The sequence below is a fragment of the Coptis chinensis genome, chromosome 6 (assembly GCF_015680905.1).
Source record: "Coptis chinensis isolate HL-2020 chromosome 6, ASM1568090v1, whole genome shotgun sequence".
Taxonomy (NCBI): domain Eukaryota; kingdom Viridiplantae; phylum Streptophyta; class Magnoliopsida; order Ranunculales; family Ranunculaceae; genus Coptis; species Coptis chinensis.
Window position 1 is genome coordinate 28,139,462 of NC_141461.1, and position 15,240 is coordinate 28,154,701.

General features: G+C 35.8%; 1 protein-coding gene across 11 annotated transcripts; it reads right to left on the bottom strand.

Moving 5' to 3' along the window:
• Positions 1-4,855: 4,855 nt before the first annotated feature.
• On the bottom strand, positions 4,856-15,045 carry LOC147492426 (uncharacterized). Of its 11 annotated transcripts, XM_086566131.1 has the most exons (12): positions 14,847-15,027; positions 14,659-14,706; positions 11,324-11,465; positions 10,060-10,354; positions 7,229-7,353; positions 7,064-7,108; positions 6,901-6,978; positions 6,734-6,768; positions 6,495-6,665; positions 6,326-6,391; positions 5,341-5,475; positions 4,856-5,219 (listed from the first exon to the last, which is right to left on the bottom strand). In XM_086566131.1, exons 9-12 carry the CDS (start codon positions 6,651-6,653, stop codon positions 5,073-5,075), a joined length of 507 nt encoding a protein of 168 aa, XP_086422257.1. In that variant the 5' UTR covers positions 6,654-6,665; positions 6,734-6,768; positions 6,901-6,978; positions 7,064-7,108; positions 7,229-7,353; positions 10,060-10,354; positions 11,324-11,465; positions 14,659-14,706; positions 14,847-15,027; the 3' UTR covers positions 4,856-5,072. The 11 variants fall into 11 exon arrangements, with proteins under 11 accessions (XP_086422257.1, XP_086422256.1, XP_086422252.1 ...); XM_086566130.1 differs by having other exon boundaries at positions 6,495-6,768; positions 14,847-15,045; XM_086566126.1 differs by lacking the exon at positions 6,734-6,768 and having other exon boundaries at positions 14,659-14,698; positions 14,847-15,030.
• Positions 15,046-15,240: the final 195 nt, after the last annotated feature.

Sequence of the window (15,240 nt, forward strand, 5' to 3'; positions counted from 1 at the left end):
AAATAAAAAGCTAATTGCTGCAAAAAAAAATGCGGAAAGAAAGTGAAGCAACACTTCTTGCTGCGGCTAGTTGCTGCAAAACAAATTTAGTGAGTAATTGAAGCAACATTTCTTGCCACGGTCTATTGTGGCAATTAGGCATCCTTTTGTAGCGGCCACCACTGTGGCAAAATGTATTTTGATATTTAAAAATGAAATAATTAATTCAAATTTAATAAACATTTAGCAGCGGCATGACCGCGGCAACATGTCTACTCTTTTGCCGCGGTGGCACAATGTCGTGGCAAAAAACTTCTTTTCACACCTTGTCACCTTGTAGTGCCTCGGGCGTGGCTAAATGTTTTCCTGTGGCAAAATGCTTCTTGCCACAAAATTTATACTTTTAGCCACCGGTTCTGATCGCGGCGAAAACGTGTTTTTTTAGTAGTGATGTCACTCAATTTATTCAAGGAAATAACTTTAGTAATTAGTGAGAACATATACCAAAAAATTCAAATTTCATGTTTTCCTACTTAGGTAGCCAAGACTGGAATAAGAAGTGATAAACAAGACATCCTTAATGAAGGCTCTCAATGGGAAAAACCTAAGCCACCAATTAATAGCAAAGTGTCCTGCATTAGATAAGAAAATGGATTGAACCGAATCTAATCATCTATACTTAGGTAGTCAAGACTGGAATAAGAAGTGACAAACATGACATCATTAATGAAGGCTCTCAATGCATGGGAAAAACTTAAGCCACCAACTAATACCAAAGCATCCTGCATTAGATAAGAATATGGATTGAACCGAATCTAATCTTCTAGTCCAAGCTACCAACTGGCCAAAATACCAAAGCATCCTGCATTAGATAAGAATATGGATTGAACCGAATCTAATCTTCTAGTCTAGTAATAATAATAGAAACCCATATTTCTTTTTAACGAAATATTTCTTGTTTTTCTCTTCTATTAAGTCATACTCTCTTGCCTCAACTCACCAGTTCACTTTGTGTTCGTTTATCTTCTCCGAGTTCTCTTTTACCATTCTCTAAGTTAATATCATCTTTCCTCTTTTCTTCATAACACTGACATTTTAATTGTTTTTTTATGTACATGATTTCTAGAGAACCAGAACTTTTTACTTGTATGCATATTGTGAGGACTACATTGCCTCACATAACTACGAAGGGATTGCTCAAGTAGTATGACCATGTGCATTGTTCAGTGCAAAATCATATATATGTTGATAGATTAGATGGACGTGATGCACCTTCGTGAAAGTTAGTTTTCTCCCAAAGTAATCAGACTCTAGTGTGTGTGCAGTAGTTGATGAAAAAGAACCACGTTTATTGGCTTACATCTTCAATAGCTTCGTACGAAGCATATAGTGAATATAGGAAGATAAGGTCGTTTCCAAATGTAAGCCTCATAAAAGCAGTACCGGAACACAGGACCTAAAAGTCAAACTCATAACAGATAGGTATAGGTGGGGGTGTGAGTGTAAATCGGTGTAACAACAGTTATTTGCGGCTTCCAGTGTTTGCAAACCATTTTTTATATAATTGTAATGAAATACACTTGATTATGACACCAAATATTTTCCTGAATGAGGGGAAATCTTATAAACAGATACATAATTTTTTTTACCACCAAGTAGTCGTAGAACAAAAACGTAGCAAACATCGAGATTGTTTGATGTGTATTTTGCATCCAGTCCATCTCTACTTTAAGTGGTATGGTAGTCATGGAGTACCACTGGTTGTTGCTGCTGCCACGTTATAGCAGTCTTCCCATACCCTTGCTCAAGATTTTCTCGCAGTTTTGTCCATGCTCCCTTGCATCCACAGAGTATTCAATAAATTACATTGTTCCCGCAGGACCACTACGTTTAGGTAGGAAAACATAGGCCGTCGTGAAGTAGTGTCCAGGGATCTTAAACAATAAACACATAAAATCAGATGGTTGCTAGGAGATGGTTGGAGATTATGGATATGCGAGTACCATCAATTCTGTTTTTTAATTGATAGGAGATGGTTGGAGATTATGGATATGTGAGTACCATCAATTCTGCCATACGCTCTTTCTTCAAGTCACTGCAGTTCTTTTCGAAGTTGAAGAGGTCCATTTTCCTTATGGACATTAAGGTGAAATACATAAGTCATAATCCAACAAACAATAGCATGGATTTTTTTTTAAAAAAATGTTGCACAATTTAATTCTATCATGCCTTGGAAATATGGACCAATCCTTTCACCGGTTTCTGAATCAAGTATTAAGCGCTTTTATCAAAAGCAACAAACATGGTGTGCCCCTAACAAATCATTAACTGTCATTCATAGCATATACCAACATAGTAATTTTTTTTTTACACAAAAGAAATAAATTGTGGAGTGTGGACGACATGAGGGAAGAAAATATGTAAATTACTTCATGGAGAAGGAAAAAAAACATGTTTTGCACATCTACCGACTGCGCCAACACTACATTCTGCACGCAGTGTTCCATAGACAATTTTCTTACAACTTACGCAGGAAGTGTAGAACCACTAACTATCATTCTATGAGGAACGTAGTTTATGGTGGCCTTGCAAGTGTACATTCACATGAACAAATAAGGATGGTGGTGTCTCAAATGAACATAAGAATCAACAACATTTCCACACGCCTAAACCATCTAGCAAGTAAATAATGAAGGTGGTGTTTCAAATGAGTCATTTAGCATGTACCTTACATGATCGATCCCTTCCCAATTCCTTCAATTTACATATTTCAACCCTCCTATCAATCAAAAGTTCTTGCTCAGAAAGCCCGCCGGATTGAGCAGGGTCTTCCAGTTCAACCACTATTTTTGTTGTATCAAATATTATTAAGTAGAGCTAGGAAAAGTAAGAGAAAACGTATGCCATTAGGAAAATATCATAAGCCAAAAGCAATTAATCGATTCACTATGCGCTAAACGTACTGTGCTGATCAGTGGACTCCCTTGAGCATGATTCCACCCATAAGTATGAGCCGCATTTAACCGTGCATATCTAAAAGAAATTGAACATCCCCTAGGACTGAACTTAAATGGCAGGGAAAAACTAAAAGCAAACACGCAATGCTAATCTCCCTATTACACAAACACAACTAGGGCTGTCAATGGATCGGTTTGGGTCGGGTTTTGGAAAATCAAACCCAAACAGATAAGAAAATTGGGAACCGAAACCAAACCAAACCAAACCGATAAGATATATTACAAACCGAACCCGAACCGAAAACTATAAAAAATTTTTTTTGATTGGCAAGCCTGTTTTAAATGAGATCAGTAACTCTTTAATGCTGGCGGGGTTCGACCTCCAAACCTCTGGTATCATCACCCAAAGGTTTTACCGACTTTGCTAGTCGACACCTGCGAAAACTATAAAATCAATTAAATTTTAAATTAAATTAAATAATTTTAACCACACAATTGATAAACATATACAAAATTAATCATAAATATTATTAAAATGCTATCTTATCGGTTCGGGTTCATATTGGTTCGGTGGAGGGCAAACCCAAACCAAACCAATATCTTATCGGTTCGGTTCGGTTCGTTTCAGATCGGTAGAGGACAAACTAAATTATCAAAACCCAAACTGTTTTTTATCGGTTTGGTTCAGATCAGTTATCGGGTTATCAAAACCCATTGACAACCCTAAACACAACTGTGATTTATCGATCTATGGCTTTAATTAGTATTATATTACCACTTAATGTTTTTACTCTTACACCGCTTCTTGCTGGAGAATTGAAGTACAGCCCAAGGTCAATGTTATGTACAAACAAAATGAACATTTCATGATTGGGTAAAAAAGGATAGCACAACATATAGGTAGCTCAGTACTCAAAAAATGGTGAGGTTCTTTCTGTGAAGGAATTTGCAATGTATTATGTGGAATAGAAAATTGGCATCCTCCACGCGCCATAGCTGCATGGTCACAGTACTTCACATGGCTGCATTTTTCTAAAATAGTACACATCTAATTGAAGTCTTCCACTCGCCCATCCTCATTGTAATTCGTAACTTACCAAATTCACATAGACACAATAGGTCGTTTCAAGTCTTTGATTTAATTGTTATTTGTAACTTTTCCTATGGGTCAAAAGGAATGGCATATTCGATTTCGTAGGACTTATAATTCGGACTAACCTAATAGGATAACTTATCAATAGATTAGAGAAAATCCCATTACAGCACATCACCCAATTAGATTTTAAAAGGCAATAAAACACTGGATAGACGTAATATTTTACCATTGTTTAAAGTCCGTAACATCCTGGATATCAATGTTTATATGAATCTTGGTGCCACTAAGAAATGAAGGCCCAATCTTGCCTACAACACAAAACTATTCGATACAATTTTCTGACAGTCATTCAAAATAACAATGTAGGTAGATTACAAAACAAAATGAAAAAAAAAATGAAAATGCCAAAACAAAATCACCTTGATAGTCACTACACCATAACAACCATTTTGTGATGGCTATTTGGCATCACAAATTTGGCATTTCAATTTGCATCACTTCTTTTTGTGACGGCACTTTGGCGTCACAAAACTTTGTGATGGCATTTTGGCATCACTAGTTTGTGACGGCATTTTCGCATTTGTGACGGCACTGTGGCGTCACATTTTTTGTGACGGCATTTTGGCGTCACAAATTTATGACGGCATTTTCGCCCTTGTGATAACATTATGGTGGCGTCAGTAAATGTGTTTTAGTTTATTAAAAAATAATAATCATAATTTTGCTATATGAGCAACCATTTTGCAGTCTTGTACCCTAAAGAACTGTCCACGAGACAACTTATTTAAAAAAAAATCCAATTAATCCACAAAATACACAAGTATACCTTCAACAATTAAAATTTCACTAACTCAATTGCTAAATAATCTATTTCACATTTCAAAAATAGTCTACAAAATACACAAGGATGAACACTCACAATTTACTCTATATCTCTCAAAATTATTATCAAAAAACTTTCACACTTCTCAAGTGTGATATATAACTACAAGGTATATCTTCTTCGAAAGTAACCAAGGTCTAGCATAAATGAAGCACCTTCAAAGGTCCCACCAAGTGAAAAGAACTTGTCTAACTCTAAACTTGCCCTTCACAAAGAAAGAAAAAAAAAACTTTATTAATCGAAGAGGAAGAGTAGGAAATGAAGCGAGCGAATCCTCCACATTCTGAAGATCGTTGAGTTCATCCTGAAATAAATAGAAGGTTCTTTAGAGCCAAAAATATCTTAGATTCAATCCAAAGTTGGGACCATAAAATTTTCTATTAAAGACATAGTAAATGGTGATTATTCCTGTTAAGTAACAATACCTCTTGCTTAGGTGCAGAATCAGAGCCGTTAGCCTTTATTGGGGACAATAACTGTTCTGAAAAACAAACATCATCATATCCATCATTATGCTTGTTATCTAGATCGTCTGTAGGAATTTCATCAAAATCCTGAATCTGCAAAAAAACACAACAATACTCTTGAAAAAATATTCATATCACTTGGTTTCCACATAGTTTTGTGAGTATGGACCAGAATTAACAAAATATATAGTCATCCAACCGGATATTGGACCTCCTTACAAGTGCCTGAATTTTTAAATCCTCCAGATTAAAATTCAAGCTCAAACAACAAGTTTGAGAAGTGATCTTGCTCAGGGACTCGTCAACTTTATCACGTGGACAAATGATCCGTTTGCCTTGTCTTCAGAGCTTTAAAAACGCTAGATGGCAAACCATCACTAGTTCACTACCATCAAAAACTGCACCATGGATGTAGAAGTTTTGCTTGATAAATTAATTCAGAGCCATAATCCATTTTCTCTATCTTCAACTCTTAACGTTACATGCTAGATGATCGTAAACGTACATCATGGTAATCTTTGTTTAGTTCTCCCTTCCCTTCCTAAGCAGTTTTAATAATACAGAAAGACTTTGGACAGAACTATGTACGCACTTCCAATTGGACTAATAGATGACCCTAGGTTAAATACTAACCCAACCTCTTTTTAGAAACAATTAGGTAAAAACTGTGGTTTAAACCGTCCAATAAAAAGAGTGTTATTGTAATCACTTCCCTCAAAGATATTCACTGAGAAAGTACAAACACTTTTTATGACGCCAAAGTATGACTTACTGGATTCTGGCCTTGTCCACTCCAAGACTATGCAAAGAAAATTATATAACATCGCACACAACAAACCTTATAATAACGAATAAAAAATAGAAGAACCAAAGAAAAAATAAATGGCAACAAAAAACTAGTTAAACGACATTTAAGGTTAACTAAATCTATATGAGACTTCACCTGTGATAAGTGCTTTTTATCCCCATACATTGCCTTGTTTTGTACAAGAAAGTTGGCCTCTTTCGTCTGAAATCATGAATAAAATTTGTGCAAACTAAACTGAATTAATATGACATGTCTACAAAAGCAAACAAACTAGACCCAGTAAACAACATGAGAAAAGCCACACCTTTAGCTGCCTAAAACGATCAACTAGTGCAGGGAGACTGTCAAGAATTGTCTTAGTCAAGTACTCATGTGGGCATGCCTGTTTAAAGAAATGGTGCTTCAAAAGCTTCTCTGCACTAGGGCGCTTCTTTGGATCCTTCACTAAGCAAGCAGCTACCATTTCCTTAAAGGACTAGAAAGACCACAATCAAAAATAATATTAGTAAGAAAAAGTTAAAAAAAATCCTTACAATATCAAACCTTTGTAAATCTCTTGTCCCTTTCATAGTCGAGGCCTGGTGGAGCATTTTGTAGGGTCATACAGAGAAAAAAAGTAAGAAGTGAATTAAACTAATTCTCCCAGCAAGTGAAACGACACTTTGAGAAAAACAAACAGGAAAATCTCATAAAATTGGAAAGAATGCTACCTTCATCGGTGGATACTTGGAAAATGGAGCATGACCATGAGCAAGTTCAAGTGATGGCCAAATGACCATATGTCCGCTCTGTTAATGAAGCAACAAACTTAAGATGATACTAGATTAAAAAGGCATTCCTTTAAATAAGAGAATATATGGTATGTCCACTCACTTAAAATCGTATCCATGTAACTGTTGCATAACTTCAGGGGCCATCCTATAAAATAGAGTAAACATGAAAGAAACATGAGTTCTAACAAATAAACCAATGCACCTAAGCGATATTTCAACTAACAATAGTATCTCAAAAAAAAAACCTTAAAAATCATGAACATACCAGCATGGAGTTCCAACAAATGTATTCCTCGAGCATTGTCTATCCCCAGTGTCAAACACGCATTCAGAGACCCCAAAGTCTCCTAACTTGATAGCACCATTAGAATCAATCAAGACATTGCCAGTCTACAAAGTCAAGAAGGATTTTAAGCATGTCACATTCAGAGTGAGGGGATAGCGATAGAACACTCTGGTCTCTAGAGAATTAAAAATGTACTGATAAAAGATAAAACTACTTTATTTAAGCATACCCAATATACTAACTAATTAACTGTATAAAGGATTAAACTTTGCCGCTGTTGTGCGAAACTCCAAATCAAGTGAAGCTCAAAACTGACATGTAACCCCCAAATCAGTGAATTGCAAAACCCAAAATCAATTTATGAGAACCTTCAACTAATAAAAAAAAAATGACCAAATTGAATGACCATTGCTTTTAATTTCAGAGAAATTGAGCGTTTTGAAATTAGGGGTTTCGAAATTAGGTGTTTCGAAATTAAGGGTTTTAAAACTAGGGCCTTAAAATTCAAAGAGAGAGATTAGGGCATACCGAACCAGTATTTATGGATGTGAGTAAGACTCTTCGCCAATAGAGAAGTGTCACAGCTTTAGAAGAAGATGAAGAAGAAGTTTTGGTGGGGGGAGGTTTGGGTTTCTTGTTCTTCTTCAAAAAAATGGTGTTGATGGAAGAGACGAGATCGATAAAACTTTGTTACAGATTTATGAGAGCTGCCCTTTGAAGTTGCGTGACCTAATACGTGCCTTAGTTCTGACGCCAACTAGCCGTGGGTTTGTTTTAGAATAAAGGGCCGCGGTATTGACACCCAAAAAATGGAGTTAGCACCCCTTTGCCTAAATCCGTGGTACTGGCACCCCTCCATTTAATGAGACATTATCCATACACCCCGCCATCCAAAATGAGCTACGAGAGTTGATTGCCGTCAGTGTTGTCTTTTAGCGGCACCCTTGTGTTGTGGGTTTGTTCTGTTGGCGGCATCTGGTTGCCGTGGAATTCCAGTAAGGGTAAAGAAATTTTTGAATGAAAAATAAGCTACAACAGTTGATTGCCGTCAGTGTGGTCTTTTGGCGGCACCCTTGTGTCGTGGGTTTGTTCTGTTGGCGGCATCTGGCTGCTGTGGAATTCCAATAGGGGTAAAGAAATTTTTGAATGAAAAATAAGCTACAGCAGTTGATTGCCGTCAGTGTAGTCTTTTGGCGGCACCCTTGTGTCGTAAGTTTGTTCTGCTAGCGGCATCAGCTTGCCATGGAATTCCAATAGAGTAAAGAAACGCATTTGGCATCAACTTCCTTCTGATCGAGCATGGTTTTTCGATCCTTATATTGAGATGGTATTAGATTGTAGTATTAACTATACAATAACAGGTACATCGACATGCATATAAAAGATACGACACTTCCGGGATTCCAATATCACAACTACAGTGTCGAAAAAGATAACTGCAAATCAACTTAGCATTTACATACATAAATTACACCAAAAGTTTCCATGTGAACCAAATCGTATTGAGAGTATTGTGCTAATTAGCAATATGGTCTTGCCACGCCCATGCAACAAAACCAGATATGCATTAAGCGGTTTATAATCTGCAACAACAAGATTGTATTGCTCGACTCTTTTAAAAGACTCATCTAAAAACCGTGAGACTTTGCCCAAAGAAAATCATAATATAATGGGGCACCACATAGGCAGCAAACCTTAGCACCACCATATCATTCAAAGTTGCAATCATAGGAAAATTCAGTTCCAACGGGTATATCTTGTTTGGCAAATATTCCAACTCTAACTTCCCCCAACATATTCCACTTCCTTGTTTCAAATTTTGGTTGGTTAGTAGTTTCAAAAAGTATGAACTGAGAGTCAAACTAGAAATTTTCAAGTAAAAAATGAGCTACGGTAGTTGATTGCCATCAGTGTTGTCTGTTGGCAGCAGCACCCTTGTGCTGCGGGTTTGTTATGTTGGCGGAATCTGGCTACCGTGGTATTTTCATCACTCATAATTGAACGAAGTAAATTTTTATGGAATTGAATATGGCGGGAGTTCGGGTTCGCTAGGACAAGAAAAGGGATGGAGGAAAGTGTCGGATGAGAATGAGAAATATAAGGTTTAGATTCCTTTTTTCAAACTTGGGTGCCTACTTGGACAAAAAAAGGTGGGGTGCTTGGTAGGGGTGGTAAACCCATATGAAAAAGGGACAAATATGGAATAACCATTATTCCACTACCCTTTTACCAAAGGGGTTCTAGTTCCATTTATGGGGGTGTCAATACCACGGCCCTAGAATAAATGCCAAAATTAAAACAAGTAAATTTCAGTATTTTTCTGACGGTTTTCATCAATTGCTGACACCAAATTACCGTCACAACATTTCTAACGCCAATATACCATCACAATTCAAAAATGGCTAGTGTCACAAATATGATGTTATGGTGTAGTGAGTTGCCTACTTTTAGTGATGTCGCAATGATCACTACATTGGGTTGCTTCATAACGTCGTCAGGAATTATTTGTCATACCTCTCCACAAAGTAATTGGCATCTCCGACCCACTAAAAACATAGAAATCCTCATCAGAGCCTAACATAATACATGCATTGTGAACAAATGAAACCTCGACCCAAAAAAAAATGGGAAAAATGTTACATTTTATGCATGATTACGATTCTCTCAAAAGTTTCCCAGCAGCTTTTTTTAACTTTTCCAAAAATAATCAACAATCACATCTATCAGTTTTATATCAAGGATATTGTTAGAAAACACTTCAATTTCCAAAAATAAAAAAATAAAAAATGGCATTGTATATAGTGATTCACCTGTGCGAAAAGTTATTTGGGTGTGCCTTAGTGGGAATGGTGTCAAATTCGATGAATTTGAACATGTGCTTTGATTTGTCATTGGCTTCTTCAGCTGCGATCTTGATCAATGTCCCTTATTTGAAATGGATTTTGTAAGCATGCTCAACGGGGCGGTAGTCCTTTACAAATAGAACGCCAAACTTCTTCAAGGTGTAGAACGTTGCCCTCCTACACGAAGTTTTCTTCGGCAATGCTATCGAAATACTGGAAGTCTTTTTCGTTCAAAATGGCGTGTATTTGATAACCCTGACCCCTTCATAAAAATTAATCAAGATGTAAACACCTAAACAACTTGCAACTTACACGAATAACAAAAAGGATATCCTAATATATTCAACATCACAATGAAGCGGTAAATGACTCGATTTCGAAGAAATCATATATATGTCCAACAATTAAAGAATAGGAGGCACTGGAATCGTGTGAAGTTATAACCACCGCAATTAGAGAAAAGCTTATAACAAAGCCTAAACCGGGGGCGAAAGTCTTCTATGTCGATGAAATTAATGACGACATAGAGGAAATGGAAAAAAAAAAAGCACAAAAAAAAAATATTAATAAATGGAACAACTTATTCTAATGAACCTGGAAAAAAAAATCATCATGATTTAATTGGTTAGGATTGAAATGGAAAAAAAAACACCAAAGGCTATACATTTAAAAAAAATGTAGTTGGTCTGTTTCATGGTGAGAAGCCTTAAATAATAGGCCTCATTAATTAAGCCGTAATGAGAAGAGATGCCCAAAAATTAATCCCCACTCCCTTTGTTCAAAGTCCAATAAAATGACACCATCCTATTGAAATATATTAAAAATCAAAGAATGCATATAACAAATAAACTTATAATTGAAGAAAACAGTAGTATTAAAAGAAAATAATAGAAACACAAAGACAACTCAATGTTAGACTGCAATAGGCCTCCATTTGACATTCTACGCATACAATTGCCGTGAAAAATCAGATTAAGTAAAATGTATATATTGAGTGCATGGCAAAACATATAAGTAAAATGCATATACATTGGATCGGAACATGGCAGATTTCTTCTACCCAAAACAACCAATATGTATCTAAAACCCAAACTCAAAAAGTACATTTTATGGTATTAGATTCTCCTACTCACATATATCAAAAGTAAAAAATCAATGTGAACAACTAAACAACGGCCTTGTATAAATTAATGACCAAGTTCAGCAAAAGAACATTTGCATTTTTTATTACCTTAGAATCGAGCAGTATATACTCAATGCTAATGGATTCCAATATCCTTGTGACTCGGACCCTGATCTTCTGTCGGTCAGTTTGAGTGTGAAGTTTGTCAAGATCGGTGAAAAGCTGATTCGACACTGTACATCTTTGGAAGCTGTAATTTGGAAAACGAAATGTGTTAAACTGAGAAATGGGAAACGTGCTAATTTTTTTTAAAATTCAACTGGAAAAAGATCTAGCGGGACTAATATCCTCAAATTCATGTAAGATCACCTTCTGAATATATACCATCCTTCCAAAAATGGTCCAAATGCCATGATAAAGATAGTAAACTACATGTTTCTTACACTTGCACCTCTAACACATCCAGTCGCAAGAGAGAACCAACAAACCAAATATAATAACAATAGGTTGCTGAACCAAAAGAGAGTATAAGTTGAAAAATTGGCTAAGCAAGTCCAGGAAAACAAAATAATGGGAGCAACAAACCACAAAAGGCATCAAGGTCATAGAACCAAAATCATGGTCTATTGTAGCACTTATAATAAGAAGAAAAATATTTTTCTTTCTTTCCTGACTATAAAATTATGGTCCTCCAGTGAGTTGATGACCGAAGGCATAAGAGAGTTTTGAATCAATAAATCAATTACTAATAGAAAAGTAAATCAGTAAATCAATTACTAATAGAAACAGACCCTGCGAAGTCCATAGAAATAGATTAAGCACAACTGCAGGATAATTATAAAATGACACTAAAACCTCAAAATACAGGCCTAAATAAATATATTCAAAAGACACTTCGTCAAGAATTTGAGATGGGAATAAATAATTTGTTGGAATTAATCAATGTAAAAATGAAATCAACATGCACCTTCAGAAATTGGTTAAGTAAGACTGAGTGAAGTTGAAGCCAGAAATTGGGAGCGAGATTTTTCGCAAGTTGAGAGAGAGAGCTTTGTAGGTTTTATACAGAGAGTTGGGAGATTTGCATTGAATGTTAGGGGTACAATGCAAGGAAAATCCATTGCTGCTCTAATGGTTGTCATCAAAGCATCGATAAAATTTTCCATTTTTTATGGTAATTCTCGGTCAAATGAAGAGAGGAGTTACGGTATTCAAGAGGTTGTGGAAGTTGTGGAATTTGATTTTTAATTAAAGGAATTTAAGCAAGAATTAAATCTTCAAATTGTTTATTGAGAGGTTAAGGATTAAATTCTTTCCTTCCGTTTGGAAATTGGAAATGAATAGGGAGAAGAAGAGGTTCCTCTTTAATAGGTGGTCATTCTGTGTAATTTGTTTTAGATTCGTATATTTACTATGAAAGAGGGGATCCAATGTATATATTTAGCATAAAAAGAGCCAAAATAGGAAAGCTGGAATCCAATGTATAATTACAACCCATTTTCGATTTAAAGCTTTGGAAAAACCAAATAGGAAATATGACTAAAATTATATGGAAATGTTTTTTAATTAAATTTGCATTAATAATGTGTTTTAAAAGTCTTGTCAAAAGTGTTTCAAAATGCTCTAGACCGTACACGTGTCCCCCATCCAACTCAGATCGATCCCCACCACCCTTTGTCTTCCCATTTTGTTTTGTTATAATAGATGGCTTTTAGAGAGGTATCATGGCATTAGCATTTCTCTTTGTATAAACCTCCCAAAATTAAGCATTGAATTTGAGATTGCCAAATTTATTTCAGTCTTAACAAAACAATGAATACGAAGGATGAAGAAGAAAGATAAAGAATTCATAGAAAGGTACTTATCTTGAGGTTTCGTTTGACTATGTTTTTTCGGACATCATTGATGAGAAAATGCATGGTCGAAGGAGTTTAGGAGAACATGGAGCAAAACAACCATAAAAATTGAAGTGGCAAACAAAAATAGAAAATCTATCAACAAAGTTTATGCTAATATAATAAAGACCAAAATATGGGGTTATACGAACAACTTTACATCTCGCAAACAGTATATAAAACACTTGACACTAGAAGGTACAGATAATGGCCATATCAGCTCACCACTTCATAGGCTCTTTCAAGAAAACGTACTTGATATCTGACTGAATAACAAACACCTACAGGCTTTCATCCTTGAGACCTATTTTGTCCAATCTTAGTAAGTCTGATAGGCCTATATATCATCGTGATGAGTTCTGTGGTTACTCCACTAGGCAGATTTGTCCAAATGGAATTGACATTTTAAAGTTAGACCTGGTTTTGAGATAGATATAAAGCTTACGTGTGTTACTGGTCTTTTAGTCCTATATTGAACAAATTGACACTGGTCTTTTAGTCCTATATTGAACAAATTGACATCAGTGAAGACTAACCCTTACTGTTACATACTAGTTATTATGCATACATGTTAGGACCCCTTCCATACTAGTTATGCATTCATGTCAGAACCAAAAACATTAATATGAACATTAATATTCATGTCAAAACCAAAAACATTAATATGAACAGTAATATGGCAAGCTAATGAGAGATTGAGAGCCACACATCACTGAATATAAAAATTAATACACTTCTAAGTTTTAGGCTCGAATTTGGGAGAAGTTATGAAGCTGGTATTAGTCTACTCTACTTAGCTTATATTAGTCTCACATATTCAGATCAATACCTCACATTCTCTTATTATATTTTATATTGGCTAAAACAACACACATAAGTATAGTCTTATGCTATTACTAGTTCAACTTGGTTTCCAATTCACTTTGGTTTTCTAACTCAAACCAATTATGCTTGTTAAACCCATATACCTTTCTAATTCCAAAAGGACTTACACTAAAAGCTAAACCTGCTAAATCTCAATTTATAATTCCAACAAATAGGCACATCGCACAGCCAGGACAATGAACAATTGTGATCACAGAAGAAACTTGTAAGGAATGACGTCTACACGGATATAGCCCACCATAGAGTACTAAAATACTTGTGAAAGAACGCTATACCCCATTGGCGCATGAGTTCTCTTCTTAAAGGTTGAAATGAAACTAATTATGGTTAGTATCAGAGTAAGAAGTGTTACTGCAAGACCAAGAGAAACTGAAATAGCCCTCCATGGAGTACTAAAATTATCGAAGAACTCTATAATAATGGTACTTTATTAATAATTCGTTAATAATCAGAACATTAAACTTACTGAAATCAAGTACTGAACCAAAACTTAGGAATATGAAGTCCAAATCACAACAATTATGAATCAAACAAAATATGAAAACTACTATTACAGTGATCATTCTTATAATGACTGCAATTATAATCAGCACCACACTTATTCTAAGCACGCCAACATGAAAACAGAGGGGAAAAAACAGACCAAAGGATAAGTAGCAGTACCTGCGAGAGTATCACCGCTACTACAAACCGATTTTCAAACCTGCGCACCTAGCATTTTCAAGAAGAAGACGTTGCGTATCAACGAAGAGAAAACAATTAAAATTAAAGAAGAAGACTTTGTATGTAAAGAACAAAGAAAAAGACATACAATGAAAAAAAAAAATTACAAGAAGAAGACTTTACTGTACCTTGTTGATCTTGTTGCAAAAGAGAATATGTTTGAGGTAGACGATGAAACTTGGAGTGGAGTTGTTAAATAGATTTGAGCGTAATAAACCCAACTATTCTGGGCAACTAACTTTGCGAGAATTCCCCAAAATCTTATTCCCGTTATACAAACCCCTCCAACTATTTCATCAGGGTAAACATGGAAATATGGTAGAAATCAACCCGTTTGGGCCACGGCCGGTAGGGGTGTCAAAATGGCCCTCAAACCCTCAGCCCGCCCGCCCGCCCCGACCCGTCCCATAGGCCAACAAAACCCTCAAAATGAGGCCCTTACACATTCGTGGGGGGGGGGGGGATAGCTTTATTGTTTTTTAGTCTATGGACTTAGGTACAGTTCTAACATAACCAGTTAAC